The following is a 15,915-nucleotide window of genomic DNA, read 5'->3' on the forward strand; positions in this document are numbered from 1 at the left end:
AATAAATTTAACCACAGAAGTAAAAGATCTGTACTCAGAAAATTAAAAGACACTGAAGAAAGGAATGAAAGAAGATATAAATAGATGGAAACACATATCATGTTCATGGATAGGAAGAATTAATATAGTTAAAATGTCCATACTGCCTAAGGCAATATACATATTCAACGCAATTCCTATCAAACTACCAACGACATTTTTCACCAAAATAGAACATATAATCCTAAAATTTATATGGGACCATAAAAGACCCCGTATAGCCTCAGCAACCTTGAGAAATAAGAACAAAGTGGGAGGTATAACAATACCTGACTTCAAATTATACTACAAGGCTACAGTAATCAAAACAGCATGGTACTGGCATAAAAACAGACACATAGATCAATGGAACAGAATAGAGAGTCCAGAAATAAATCCACGCCTATATGGCCATTTAATCTACGACAATGGAAGCAAGAATGTACGATGGGGTAAAGACAGTCTATTCAATAAATGGTGCTGGGAAACCTGGACAGACACATGCAAAAAAATGAAGCTGGATCACCTCCTTACGCCATACACAAAAATAAATTCAAAATGGCTTAAAGACTTAAATGTAAGATCTGAAACCATAAAATACCTAGAAGAAAATATAGGAAGAAACTTCACAGACATTACCTGGAGTAAGATTTTTACTGATATATCCCCTTGCGAGAGGGAAGTAAGAGAAAAAATAAACATGTGGGATTATATCAAACTAAAAAGTTTTTTCACAGCAAAGGAAACCATCAATAAAACAAAAAGGGATCCTACTGAATGGGAAAAGATATTTGCCAATGATATATCTGATAAGGGATTAATATCATAAATCTATAAAAAACTCATTCAACTCCAAAAAAACAAACGACCCAATTAAAAAATGGGCAGAGGACTTGAAGAGACATTTTTCTAAAAAGGACATACAGATGGCAAACAGACATATAAAGAAATGCTCAACCTCACTAACCATCAGAGAAATGCAAATAAAAACCACAATGAGATACCACCTCACCCCAGTCAGAATGGCTGTCATCAATAAATCAACAAACAACAAGTGCTGGCGCGGATGTGGAGAAAAGGGAACGCTTGTGCACTGTTGGTGGGATTGCAGATTGGTGCAGCCACTATGGAAAACAGTATGGAGGTATCTCAAAAATCTGAAAATGGAACTACCCTATGATCCAGTAATTCCACTCCTAGGTATCTATCCGGAGAAATCCAGAACTTCAATTCAAAAATCTCTATGCACTCCTATGTTTATTGCAGCACTATACACAATAGCTAAGACATGGAAACAACCAAAATGCCCATCGGTAGATGACTGGATTAAGAAACTGTGGTACATTTATACAATGGAGTATTACGCAGCCATAAAGAAGAAAGAAATCTTACCATTTGCAACAACATGGATGGACCTAGAGAACATTATGTTAAGTGAAATAAGTCAGACTGAGAAAGATAAGTATCATATGATCTCACTTATATGCGGAATCTAAAGAAAAGAATAAGTGAATGAACTAATCAGAAACAGTTTTGGAGACAAAGAGGAAAAATTGAGGGTAGCTAGATGGGCGGGGGGTGGGGGTAAGGGGGAAGGTGAGGGGATTAGAAAACAATCAGTAACCACAAGATGGCCACGGGGTTTTGAAAATTAATCTGGGGAACGTAATTTAGTGGTTACCGGAGGGTAAGGGGGTTGGGGGTGGGAGATGAGGGTAAGGGGGATCAAATATATGGTGATGGAAGGAGAACTGACTCTGGGTGGTGAACACACAATATAATTTATAGATGATGTGATACAGAATTGTATACCTGAAATCTATGTAATTTTACTAACAATTGTTACCCCAATAAAGTAAAAAAAAAAAAAATTGAAGGACAGATACAGAGCTTCCCAGACAAGAAAAAGCTAAAGGAATTCATCATCACCAAACCAGTATTACAAGGAATGTTAGAGGGATTTCTTGAAGATGGGAAAAAAAAATTATGAATAATAAAATGGCAATAGCTACATATCTATCAACAATCACCTTCATTGTAAATGGATTAAATGCTCCAATCAAAAGACATAGGAGGGATGAATGGATAAGAAAACAAAATCCTTACATATGCTGCCTACAAGAGACTCAGTTTAGATTGAAAGACACACACAAACAGAAAGGGATGGAAAAAGATATTTGATGAAAATGGAAATGAAAACACCAAAAACCTGGGGTAGCAATACTTATGCCAGATAAAATAGACTTTAAAACAAAGGCTATAGAAGGGACAATGAAAGACCCAGTAATCCCACTTCAGTGTATTTATCTGAAGAAACCCAAAATGCTACTTTGAGAGGATGTGTGCATCCATATGTTCATTGCAGCATTTTTTACAATGGCCAAGATGCGGAGGCAGCCTGGGTGTCTGTTGATGGATGAATGGATAAAGTGGAGGTGGTACATATATACAATCGAATATTGCTCGGCCACGGAAGGGAATGGGTTCTTGCTATCTGCAGTGGCATGCATGGACCTGGAGGGTGTTATGCTGAGTTCAGTATATCAGACAGAGAAAAACATATGCAATGTGATTTTGCTTATATGTGGAATCTAAGAACACAATTAGCAAACAAAACAGAAACAAACTCATAGATACAGAAAACATTTTGATGGTTGTCAGATGGGAGGAGGATTGGGGGTATGAGCGAAGAAAGTGAAAGGGATTAAGAAGTGCAAATTGGTTGTATGGGGATGTAGGGTATAGCATAAGGAATATAATCAATAATATTATATCAGGTGGGTACTAGCTTTGTTGGGGTGATAGATGGGAGGGGGAAAGGGCAGAGTAAAAAAGGTGAAGAGATTAAGAAGTACAAATTGATAGTCACAAAACCGTTGTGGGAATGTAGAGAATATAGTCAATAATACAATAATAACTATGTATAGTGCCAGGTGGATACTAAACTAGTCAGGGGGATCGCTTCTTTCTTTTTTTTGTAAAGAACTCTCTCTTTCTTTTTTTTGGGGGGGTGGGAAGGGGAACAGGACTTTATTGGGGAACAGTGTGGTGTACTTCCAGGACTTTTTTCCAAGTCAAGTTGTCCTTTAAGTCTTAGTTGTGGAGGGTGCAGCTCAGCTCCAAGTCCAGTTGCCATTGCTAGTTGCAGGGGACGGAGCCCACCATCCCTTGCAGGACTTGAGGAATTGAACCGGCAACCTTGTGGTTTAGAGCCCACTGGCCCATGTGGGAATCGAACTGGCAGCCTTCGGAGTTAGGAGCACGGAGCTCCAACCACCTGAGCCACCGGGCCAGCCCAGGGGGCATCACTTCTTAAATTATATAAATGTCTAACCATATGCTGTACACCTGAAATTAATATAAAATAATACTGAATGTCAACTGTAATTGATAAATTTAAAAAGGCATTGGGGAAGGGGTATAAGAGGTCCAAATTTCCAGGTATAAAACAAGTAAGTCATGGGGATGTAATGTACAGCATGGGGAATATAGTCAATAATATTATGAGAGTGTGGTGTCAGATAACCAGCTGGACTTATCATCGTGATCACTTCTTTAGGTCTATAAATGTTGAATAACTATGGTGTACACCTGAAACTAATATAATATTGTATGTTAGCTATATTTTTAATAAAAATCTTTTTAAAAATCCCATAAATTACAATCTTTACTATTTCATTTTAACAGAGCATACCATTGATTAGTCATCATTAAAGATCATTTCTAAAGAATTTGGCTTTTAAGAAACTTCTTAGCAACTATGATGCCCACATTTCATAGAACACTTCTCTCTCACCACCGCCACACACAAAGCTATCCTCATTCCTACTGTTTCCTTTTATGTAGAGGTAACTCCCCTGGCTTTCTCCAGCCTCCCACTCATTTCCTACCTTCCCCCAGTCAAGCAGCAAGATTGCCCTGGGCCAGCACTGAGTTTGGATAAGCCTGGTTAATTCTGTATGACATACACGAAGCCATTCAACAGGGTCTCTAACTTAGACTTTATCAGTGACGATGTTTTGGCCTCAGCTTTATCCTTTGTCTTATTTCTTAATTGGCTCAAAACCTGGAAGGAGAAAGCACTTTCATTTACTGGGCCCTACTCACAGTTCCCAGGAAAACACACACACTCACACACACACACACACACACACCCACACACACAGGGTGTCTTGATAATACAACTTCAAAAGATAAAGGTCGTTTTTTTTGTTTTTGCTCTTATTAAAGCTATAAAAGGGAACAGGGAATAATGATGCATATAAAGAAGTAAAACAAAACAAAACAAAACCAAACCAATCTAACCAGAATTTGAAAGACTTAGGTACAAGTGCACAAGGCAGATCCAGTTTGTATTTTCAGGATAGCATAGTACTTCCCCAGCTTTAAGAGTGCCAAAGCATCACCTGGGGATGCTGTTGAAATTCGTATTCTGATTCAGTGGGTGTGGGGTGGAGCCCAAATTCCCTGTTTCCAGTAAGCTCCAGTGATGTTGACGCCGTTGATCCACAGACAACACTTTGTGTAGCAAGGTTACAGGACACCATGAACTGCTTCCGTCTGCACTCAAAAAGCACTTGTCAATTTATGTATTCTGAAGTCAGGTGACCTTAGGAATCATTTTGTCTGATCTAGTATTCATGATGTGCCTCCAGTTTCCCAAATGCATGTCCATCTGGATAGCACATCATATTGCTCATGTCACTTACCTGCCTGTCTTTGAATGGTTCTCCATTATCAGCAAGCTTTTGCTGCATTAACAAACCACCCCAAAATGCAGAGGCTTAAAACAACCATCATTTATTTTGCTCATGGTTCTGTAGGTTGTGATTTGGGTTGGGCCCAGCTGGGTGATTCTTTTGCTGGTTTTGACTGGGCTCACTCTTGGCTTCTCTGGTCAGCTGCAGGGAGCTAGGTTGCTGTTCTCCTGACAGTGCCGACTGTTGATTGGGGTGGTGGAGAGCACTGGACACATATTTCTCATCAACATCCAACTGGCTCGAGCAAGCTGGTTCAGGTGGCGCCAGAAAGGTTCCAAGTGGATCACTAGAGTCAGCCCAAATATGCAAGCCCGTATCGTGCTTCTGTCTGAATCACGTTTGGTACTAGTCATCCTACTGGTCAAAGCAAGTGGCATGACCAAGTTCAGCATCACCATGGGGAAGGATTACCTAAGGGCTCGGATACCAGGGTGAAGCATTAGTGACTGGTTTTGCAATCTGACTCTTCAAGTTCAAATTGGCCTTTGAAGCCTTCCCCAGAGAGGCTACCAGGCTTGTTTTTGCTTCACAATATTGCTCTTTCACTTCCCTCTTTCTGGACCACTTTCTACCTAACTTCGGACAGAGCCCTAGTCCACTTTCCAATGCTACCTCCTACTTAAACTTGATGTCTACATTGGATGGAATCGTTAGTCATATGGCACATCCCATTCCGGCTGTTATAGTTACTTATGTACAAGCTGCATCCTCCCCTACTAGATGAGCTAGTTCTAAAGGGTTTTGATTATGGCTTGCTCGGTTTTGCATTCCTGTAGTATCCAGCAAATAATATCAATTGCTACCATTTATTAAGAATAGGTATGTGTGTGGTAGTGGTGAGAGAGAGGTGTTCTATAAAATGTGGTCATCATACCGTAGTTGCTAAGAAGTTTCTTAAAAGCCAAATTCTTTAGAAATGATCTTTAATGATGATTAATCAATGTATGATCTGCTAAAATGAAAGAGTGAAGATTGTATTTATGGGATTTTTAAAAAGATTTTTATTAAAAATATAGTTAATATACAATATTATACAGTGGTACCTCTGTTTTCGAACATAATCCGTTCCGGAAGACCATTTGAGTTCTGAAATGTTCGAAAACAGCCAACAGCTAGGCCTCAGGATCTTGCACTCAGCGGAAGCTGCATGACATGTTCAACTTCCAAGGCGTGTTCGAAAATCGAAGCATTTACTTCTCGGTTTATGGTGTTCACAAACTGAAAAGTTTGTCAACAGAGATGTTCGAAAACCGAGGTACTATTGTATTAGTCTCAGGGCTACACCATAGTTATTCAACATTTACAGACCTAAAGAAGTGATCACCATGTTAAGTTCAGCAACCATCTGACAGTGTAGTTCTTTATATAACCTCTATCTTATACAAAGTAGGTATTCTTATTGGCTCCTTTTTTATAGATTAGGAAAGTGTAACACAGAGAAATGAAGTCACCAGTCCAAGATCACAGAGCCAGGAAGGTGCGGAGTCAGTATTTGAACACATTCTCTCTTGAACTCAGAGCCTGGCCTTTTCAACTAGTCTCCTCATTGAATAAAAATAAATGGTTTTGAATAAGCCACATGCAGATAATTAAGAATTGACCAAGGAATGTATGTGTGCCCACTGTTGGAAATGCAAGTCAGGCTACAGGGGTAAAATAAGGTCTAGGGGTTGATGGGCTTCTCATAGAGATGAGCTCAGATTTTGACTCAGGTCTGTAGGTTCACAAATTGTTCTCAGTTCTCGGTAGAACTGAATTATTGATAAAATGATTTCAGACTCACAAAAGACTGGAGAAAAGTCTAGAATGCTTACTTCTTAGTGTCCAGGGATATAAAGAAGGGACAACCACACCAGCACACGAGTCAGATGGTTCAGCATATTCTTTTATCAAAAGGGAAACTAAGTTAAGATGAGACGGTTGCAGCGTGTTTACTTTCTGCCTCCTTCCAAAAAGGATCTAAGTCCATTTCGAAGGGAGCGGCTATTTTTAAATAATACAGTCAGCAGTGAGGCATGGTGAGTCATTCTGGATTAAAATGCTGAGTCAGCCAAGCTGACAGGAAGACTCATATTGAGTCATCAATGCTCCATCTCTCCTGGGCAATACTGGAGAAATTCTTTCCTCTCAATGTCTCCATTTTCAGTATTCCATAAGAACATCAATATTGATAGGGCTTCGATCTCTTGGTCTGGGATTGTGAATCTGCTCTATCCCGACTCTGATTATTCCCTTCCCATCATTATAGTTGCAGTTTGGGCAGCTGTCAGCAGGGGCTGACAATGCTTTAGGCTTAGTTATACAGGGATGGGGTAATTGGTTCATCTCCGGTGTGAATAGCTCAGGAAAAATAATGTTACTAGGTGAAGCGAATGATGTTAAAAAAATTTTTTGTTCATTTGTGAAAATGTGGTACACAGTTGAGATTGTGACGGAAAGAAATGCAAACACCTTATGTAGTAGTCAGGCTTGAGTGTAGGAAGCGGACATACAGGAAATGTAGTGTAGGGAATAAGGTGTTTACAAAATCAGTGGGAGACCTATGGGTGTGGGCTCTTAACAGGGCTTCTAGAAATGACTTCCAGAATACCGTAGAGCTGACCCACCAGGGGTGCTATTACCTCAAGGCCACTACTAGGGCTACTGATGTCAGGAACCCACAGCTGAGGGTATCAGAAAGGCACACTGTCTCTAGACACCCAGGAAGCTGGAGAATGGCCTCTGACAGGCCCTCCAGACCTCACGTCCCTTCTTCGTAGCTCGCCAATGACAACATATAGTTGAAAGAAGCAGGAATCATTCTCCACCTTCCAAGTCTCGCTCAAGTACATTTAATTGGCCAAACTTAATTTGCTCCTAGAATTAAGAATTGCTAGTTGGGAGGGAGTCTGGAAAATGCAGTTGTCATTGTCCAGCCTGTGGTAAGGCCCAGAAAAGGAGGCTGAACGAACCAGTTCCCACTCTGCACACCCAGGGCCTACTGGCTTACTCACCACCACGGCCACGACGCACTGCAACAACGGAGCTCAGGGACTCGCATTTGCTGAATGTGCCCTCTGTGCCACGTGCTGGGCTGAGTCCTTTCATCCTTCATTGCCTCCTTCTCACTATTATGCCCCTTTCACAGAGGAGCAAGCTGGGACCCAGAGAGATTTAGGTCATTTGCACAAACTTAATGCTGGAGGAAGAAGAAGAGCCAGGCTCCGAACTCCACCTGCCTGTTTGCCACCAACGACTTGACCACTTGCCTTTTTCCCTGTCTGCCACTCACCATCACTCTAAGTCCATGGCCTCTGAAACTCCTCCTAGTTCTCTTTCAAATGTGAGCCAGCCCCAGGCTGTGGGTTAGTTCACAGACTCCTGACAAGTGTCCTGCAGCTTTCCTCTTGCTCCTGCTTTTAATGGGGGTATCACAACTTTGTTAACACTCTCCACAGTTTTATGCTGGGAGGAGGCTTTCTCTGCCTACTTCTCCTCCCTCTGGAGAGGGAACGGCTTTACTCTTCCCAGGGAAGGTCTGAAATTACTTTCCACCTCTACTTTCTTTTCATCTCTCTCCATCTGAAATAGAGAAGATGAAGGCGAGACCACACTTTCTGAATTCTCTGAGTCTCAGCAAAATGTAATTACTACATTTTTTCCCCTCTTTCTAATCACAGGAGACTTCTTTGAGCAACCTAGTTACTGATTCTACGGCTCCCTCACTTCCTCCTTCCGACTGCTCTTTGAAGCTTGGCCTCGGTGTGGGAGTTATTTTGCTTCAAATTGCTTAAGCTGCCTCATTAATGGGGTTGATGACAGCCAGATCCTACCATGCTTCTTAAGAGACTTGTCATTTCCCCTACCCCGAACACTTTAGAACACGTGTGAGTGGAATGACAAAGTGGTGTGGTCATTATTTGTCTATTTGCATCTGCCATTGGAAAACATCTCCTCAATTTAAAATGCCCTCCAACATGAGGTGTCACCTATTCATCCCTGGTCCCCGCTCTCTCTCTTCTTTCCACAGCTCGGTTCATTCAGCAACCACCCAATGATAAGCAAACTCTGGCATCCGTTCTTATCATTTATTCACTAAAAAAATGTTTGCGAATGCTTGCCATGTGACAGGCACACCCTAGGTGCTAGGAAGAGTAGCTGGAATGTCAGGGTTCCTATCTTCCAGGAGCTTCTAATCCAGACACTACACAACTCATAAAAAGAATTTGAAGTGAATATATATATATGTGTATATATATATGTACATATATATATACACATATATATACATATATATACATATATATACACACACATATATATATACACATATAATTTACTTCAAACTACGTTCCTACTTAGATAATGTGGTCAGGGAAAGCTTCTCAGAGGAGGTGACATTTACACTGAAGGAAAAGTAAGAGGCAGCCATGCAAAATGAGAAGGGGCAGGTCATTTAAGGCAGCAGGCACAGCATGTGGGAAGAGAAAACTTTGATGTGTTTCCAGGGTCTTTAAGGTCAGTGGGGTGGGGGCCCACCAGCTAGAGGGAGGATAGCACTCGATGTCAGTGGGGACCAGACATTGCAGGGCCTTACAAGACGAGGGGTCTGGATTGAACACTCAGTGTGATGGGAAATTGTTGAAGAGTTCTAAGCAAAGGAAGGATGTGGTTTGATGTATACTTAAAAGATAATTCTCTCTGCTGAGTGGCAACTAGACAGCGATGAGGGGTGATACACAAAAGTGGAAGCCAGTAGGTTATTGCAGTTGTTATTGGAGATAACAGAGACCCGGATGAGGTGGTGGTGGGGGGATGTGGAGAGAAAGGGGTGGAGAGCATGACAAAATCGCTGGCAGACGAGATCTGAGTGGTGATGGAGTGGATGAGACGGTGATACCTTCCGGTTTTCAGCATCAGGAATCCTGGCATGAATATGGCAGGGGTCTTTTCTGCTGATGGGGTTTAATGGGCTTTATGACTTAAGAACACACTTCTTGGCAACCTGTCCTTTTTCCCTTTCTGGCTATATTATTGTTACTCCTTCCTCATCCCAGTGGACAAAACTTTGAGGCTGCATAACCTGCCTAAAGCCTAGTGCATGCAATGCCTCTTGGCTCTGACAGTGTGTGGGCGTGGTTACGAATGTAGTCCCCAGGGCCAAACAGCCTGGTGTGAATCCTGGCTATTCCCTTGTGGAATGGTGCTGTCTCATCTGGCTTCTCCATAGCTTAGCTTCTTCCTTGTAAAATGGGGTGAGGACGATTGTACCTACCCCCTAGGGTTCCTGGGAGGATTGGATGAGCTACTGCAGGTAAAGTCCTTAGAGCAGCACCTGGCATACATGCTCAGGGTTAGCTCTTATTAGTGGAAGTCAGGAGGGACCAGGTGCTTTTGACTGTACCCACCTTTACTCTACACCACCTTTACAGCGGAATTTAGTGCTTGAAGGTATCCCCAAAATAGATCCAATCCCATAGTGGGTTAGCAAGAAAAACTATTTTACTAAGTATTTCACAGGCGCCTGGGGTATGGGGATTTCCCCCAGAGTGTACAGCATTTCATTTCCAAACGTTCTCATCATTGGAAATCTGGTCTCTTCTCTTTCTCCTTCGCCACTTGCTGTGAATCTACACCCCCACCCCCACCCCCACTCCCTTCCTGCAGTTTTCCTGGCCTCTGGAGCTGGACTCTCCTTTTTACCCTTAGGTTTTTACAGAAACCACAACTGAATTTGCTAATAGTAGGGGGTTGGGAGAAATGGGGTAAAAAAAAAAAAAAAAAAAAAGTATATTGCAGAAAAGAAAAAAAGACCAAACCTTTCTGAGCTAAGGTTTTTATCTCAAGAGTTAGTTAAAGAATAGAAAATAAATGCAAAGAAAATAGAAGGAAAGAAATAATAAAGACAAGACCAGAAATCAGGGAAGTAGACAACAAAGAAAGGATTAGCAAGACTAACTATGGAACACTCTGAAGATACCCGACCAGTACTCCTCAAAACCGTCCCAGCCATTGAAAACAAGGAAAAGCTGAGAAACTGTCATAAACCAAGGAGACTAAGGAGACATGATGACGACCGCAATGTGGCATGCTGGATAGACCCATCAAAACAGGGCAAACAAAGCAAAGGTCCACTACAGTGAAGCAAGGATAATAGTTTCAGGTAGAATTGATGCCAAGATAGGTACTAATGGTAAGTGAGGGAGAAAAATGTTGTTGATTGTCCCGAGGTCTTGAAAACACCGATATCCTTATCCATTTGGTTTCTTCACTGGCAAGACCAGAATGTTACAACAGGGTCTGGGAAGTGCGGGGTCTGGGAAGACCTTTGGATATAAGGCCTTCAGCTATAGCTTTGAACCCTTCCTTTGCTTCTGCTTTCAAGGGATATTGAGGATATTTGGGTAACAGTTTCGTTGGATCTATATACTGTCCAGATTCTGCCCCAATTATTTTTTCTATGTCAGTGGACTTTGAAGGTCATAGACTGTCAGGTCTGATGTTAAAACTTGACCTAGGTATGCACCAAATATAATGGGGAAGGCATAGGTGTATCCGGAACACACATAACTTGACTATGAATAGAGGACTTCTCTGGAATTTAAAGAAATAGTTCCTCTGTTGAGCACTTAATATTACAATTCAATTCCATTTGCAGAGTAAGTCTCTCCTTATTAAATTTGCAGGGGTGATGTCACAGAGCAGAAAGACATGTTTTTCATTCAAGGGCCCAAGGATTATAGTTAAAGGACCTGGGAGATAGGAAAAGTCTGTGGGTTATTTGAGAGTTAGGAAGAGGCTGAGCTAAGATGAGGAATTTAGTGTAGTAAGAGAGTGCCCCTATCTACCAGGAATTGATGAGGTTGACGATATTTATTCAACCTGAGTGTTTAAGGGTAAATCGGGATATTAAGAGTTTACTTATTTTTTTAATTAACTTATTTTTAACCTCTCCGGAGCACCCTCATTGATCAGCATTGAGGGATTTCCTTTGTCTTGGTTTTTCTTCTATAAGTTGGGATATTCTTTCTTCCCAGTGTTTCTTCTGTTTACAGTATCTACACTGTCCTTGTCAAAGATGGTTGCTTGGGAAGTGGGCCACCGAGCTGTTTGATCTGCAAGATCCCAGCTTATTTGGGATGCTGTCTCATTTTTATTCTAACCCCCTCTCAAAATGTTCTGACAGGTGTTTTAGTTCAGGCAAAGGTACTCTTTCCCATTCTAACTTCTATTTTTGAATTAGTCTTCCAGTTTCAGGTTTAACTCCACTGACAGTAGGAGATGAAAGGGCTGCTTTTACACCGGTACCTTCATTAACTCCTGAATGTTGTCAGAAGGTATTTTTCTAGTCTATCATGAAAACCTATATTTTCATCTTTTCTGTTTGCATGATTGAATTATGGTCCAATCAATTTTTATTGGAAATGTTTGGGGATACAACTTTTACAAGACATTGCCCTACTTTTCAGGCTTTTTGTTTTGGACTCTAGATGTATTGTGGAAAGAGAGGTCCTTCCTGTAGATCACTTTCTGGGCCAGTCCAATCAGCTTCTGCCATTTAAGATTTAGCATCGGAGGTTTTCAACAACATGTATACAAGTTGATGTACGTTAGGTGACCCTGAATTATATGCACCTGAAAGAATTTTAAATTCTTGTAGGAATAGTTGCTGGTCTTGCTGGAGAGCAGGGAGATCCTTAATTATAGCTTTTAATTTATCTTGGGTCCAAAGTTTAAATTCTACAGTTGCCTGCACACCTGGAGGGACAGATTTTTACACGCAACTAGCACTTTGTGGTCTTAGCAGAATTGTTGGGAAACGGTAGGGGGTCTGGCCTGGTCAAGAGTTAAAGAAGGGAGTAATTGTTGGAGGTGAGGAAAGAGAGATCAGAAGGATAAAGGGAAAGAGGGATATTGGATTTGGGGAGGCGACTGGAGGACAAGGAGAGGGAGGATTTACTAGAAAATGAGGAACGCGATGCAAAGATAGCAGAGATCATATCTGGTACTGACTTACCATGTTGGCATAGATTTGACAAGCCACAAGCAGCAAGACACAAGGGGCTTCTGTAGATACCATATCTGGTCCAAGGTTGGGGTCCATAGTGATGGAAAGTGCAGACCGTGCCTCAGTGGAGTCTCCAGGAAAACTAAGGAAATAAAATAAACGAAAAACAAAGACTATTTCTTCCGAGCTTGCTAGACCAAGGGGGTTAGTGACCATTATTTGCATTTGGCATACTCAAAGGCAGGCAGGGGAGTGGAAAAGCTTTATAGTAAAAAATGGGGGAAGGCTTCAGGTGTGCTCTGGTTGGAGGTTGTTGGCAAGGGGGCGGTGGAGATGGGCTAACGAGAACCAGGCATCTTACGTCATTGGTTTGGGGAACATAGTTGGCTTTCTCTGCTTAGTCCTGAGTCGGAAGCAGTTGGAAAAATTGGGAAGCTGGTAGTCCTTGACCACGTCCTAACTGTTCTGGGCAGATTGCGGCAGGGGTTGTAGGTTGGGATTCTTATCATGTATGGTCTGGCCCTGGTCCATTTGTATAGTCAGTCTGTCAAGGTGAAGATTGAGCAGGTGAGTTGTTGAGCAGCTAGATCTCACTTAATCACCGTGACTATCTCCTCCATGTTTCTACTTTACAGACGAGGAAAGCAAAGCTCAGGTCATGCAACTAGTGAGACAAGCAAAATTCAGACCTACAGAGGTTGGAGCTACTTTAAACTAGGTTATGTTTTGTAAAGATCATGACATTTTCTGATGCTGCCCTATCTGTTAAAAGTAGTAGGTACTAAAAAGTCTTCATTGGGTGAGTGAATGAATGAAAATAATTTTGGAACAGTTTTGAAATGATCTCCACAGCCTGTGTGTTTGAATCCTTCAATGATGGCATATCTTGATGGATTTAGTTTTGGGAAACAAACATGTTTCCAAATTAAGACTGGTGAATAATGTGAGAGAAACTGCTGGCTCAAAATAGTGTGTCCATCTAGTAATGAGATGGATCTTGCGATTTTTGCCCATTTTTCATGTGATCGACAAAGCAGCTTTGAAGTCTTTTCCAAAGGAAAAGTTGTAAAAATAGCTGCATTTTGGGAATAAGAACTTGACTTTTCCAAAGTTTGAATGCTAACGCTTATTTTAAAAAATAAGCTAAATTATTTTGCAATCTATCTTTCTGTATAGTTTTACTCAGTTCTCAAATTGTCTACATCATTCAACAAATATTTGTTGAACATCTATTATATGTTCAGTGTATGCTTTGAACACAGAAATGAAATATAGTCAACCAGGAGCTCAGAGTCTAGTTAAGGAAGACAGAAAATTAACAACTGAAATGCAATTTAACAAGTACCATGGCTGATAAATGACAGGATGCCCTGGGAACAGTAGTGAGTTGGTATGTGTTAAAAGTTGACTCCTGAGAAGGTAAGGGCCTGATTTGTGGTATTTGCTGGTTTCCATGGTCTAAATATTCCCAGCAAGGCCAATTTTGAGCTACTCACATGAAGCCACTAAAACAGGAGTTGAAAAGAGGTGTGCATCATTATATTCTATTTCTACTACATAAGGTACCATCAACATAAATAATGTCAAAAGCACAGATAATCGTAAAATGTAGTAATATAATTAGGAAGTGATGAGTTTAAGCATTTATTACTTTTGCTTTTAATATAATTAACTTAATTGTAAGCTTACATAATGTATTGTTAAAGAGTGGCTGTATTTAGAAACCAGCTCACAAAATTACTGAACATTTAACAATCAGCTCTTGCAAGCGAGTATGAACCAGTGCAAACGGGCTCTTGCACATCACTGGACAACAGCAATGTCAGGAATTACTGCATACTCACCTAAGGTGACGATTGCAAGGAAACTGAAGGCGAGGATCCGGCCTTTTCATTTCTGTATCTCTGGCCTCTAGTGGCTAGGCTGTTGAGTGGTCAAAGTAAATCATTAATTCAATATTTAAAAAAAATATTTTAGCCCCTGCTATATTCTGGACGCTGCTCTTGAAGCTTGGGATGGGTGGGTGGGGTGAGTGTGACAGCAAAAACCAAGGTCCTGTCTTCAGGGAGTTTACATTCATAGGTGTGTGTGTGTGTGTGTGTAAAACACATGTCTGGCAAATCAGGCGGTGATGATAAGTGTTAAGGTTAACAACTCTGTAGTGCAGAAGAGAAAAGGAGTGGGGCATTGCTGTTTCATAAGGGGTTGTCAGGCAACTGTAAATGTTGAGACGTCTGAAGGTAAGGATGAAAGGTTCTGGGATCTGAGAAACATGGTCTAAGTAAGGCTGAAGCACAGAGTGCGCAAATCTCACCATTCAACAGGACTGGATCACAGAGTAACTTAGGAAAGTTTTTCTTCAGAGAAGCCCACGCAATTGCCCTTTACTTTCCTCAGCCCCTCTGCACAAGTGCAAAGTCCTTGTTTCAAGTCTGTCTCAGGAACACTAGTGATTAAGTAGACCAATCAGATGCAACGAGGCGGGGCTAATTTTCAGTACGATTTGAAGCCCGCTAAACGCGCTGACACCTTGCGCATGCTCAAATTCTCCAGTTTCTGGTGCACGGTTTGGAGCGGTTCACGCATGTGCGAGAGCGAGATGCAGATTTTTGTCCCAAGGCCTCGCCGTACCGTCCAGGCGGCGAGTTGCATCCTGGTTCCGTCGTGTGTGTGTCTTGTGTGGACTCTTCTCCCGCCACAGTCGCCACCGCCGACATGAACCGCGAGAACTTCGCCGCGGGCGAGCGGCTGGTGTCGCCGGCTTACGTGCGGCAAGGCTGTGAGGCCCGCCGCTCGCACGAGGGCCTCATACGGCTGCTTCTGGAGAAGGTACCGAGCTGTCAGTCGGACCTCTCCCCAGCCGCCGCGCCCCCAGGCTCCGCCCCGCCCTCCTGTTAGTGCCGATCCTGCTCCCCCCTCCTGTTTGCTGGTTGGGACGTGTCCCCAGAGTCCCTCGCAGCTTGGCGTGCACTAGGCTGACTTGCTGTGCTCAGCTCGCTCTCACCCTCGCCAAAGCCAGCAAAACCCAGAGCGTGTTGTTAGGGTGTGTGGAGGGTCGGGATTTTGAGTCTCGGTTTGTCTAGTCTCGGGCTGCGGAAGTGAGGGGGCAAGTCCCAGTGGGTTTACTTTTTTTGTTTGCGGAAAGGGCAG

The 15,915-nt window shown here is 42.0% G+C and overlaps 1 protein-coding gene and 1 long non-coding RNA gene across 3 annotated transcripts in view; one reads left to right on the forward strand and one right to left on the reverse strand.

Annotated features, from left to right (window-relative positions):
• The window catches only part of LOC117022262 (uncharacterized), a 56,292-nt gene extending 41,073 nt beyond the window's left edge, over positions 1-15,219 (reverse strand). Inside the window, exons 1-3 of one of the 2 annotated variants that reach the window (XR_004423014.1) lie at positions 15,080-15,218; positions 14,610-14,688; positions 12,775-12,907 (exon numbers count right to left, since the gene is read on the reverse strand). This is a non-coding gene — a long non-coding RNA (uncharacterized LOC117022262). Of the gene's footprint in view, positions 1-12,774; positions 12,908-14,609; positions 14,689-15,079 lie in introns of both variants that reach the window. The other variant, XR_004423015.1, reaches the window with a different exon arrangement.
• A 17-nt stretch (positions 15,220-15,236) lies between these two features.
• The window catches only part of SEPSECS (Sep (O-phosphoserine) tRNA:Sec (selenocysteine) tRNA synthase), a 33,923-nt gene continuing 33,244 nt past the window's right edge, over positions 15,237-15,915 (forward strand). Inside the window, exon 1 of the mRNA XM_033106219.1 lies at positions 15,237-15,594. Within this exon, the coding sequence (XP_032962110.1) occupies positions 15,481-15,594 (114 nt within the window). The 5' untranslated portion in view covers positions 15,237-15,480. The remainder of the gene's footprint in view (positions 15,595-15,915) is intronic.

The sequence above is a fragment of the Rhinolophus ferrumequinum genome, chromosome 5 (genome assembly GCF_004115265.2).
Source record: "Rhinolophus ferrumequinum isolate MPI-CBG mRhiFer1 chromosome 5, mRhiFer1_v1.p, whole genome shotgun sequence".
Lineage (NCBI taxonomy): Eukaryota > Metazoa > Chordata > Mammalia > Chiroptera > Rhinolophidae > Rhinolophus > Rhinolophus ferrumequinum.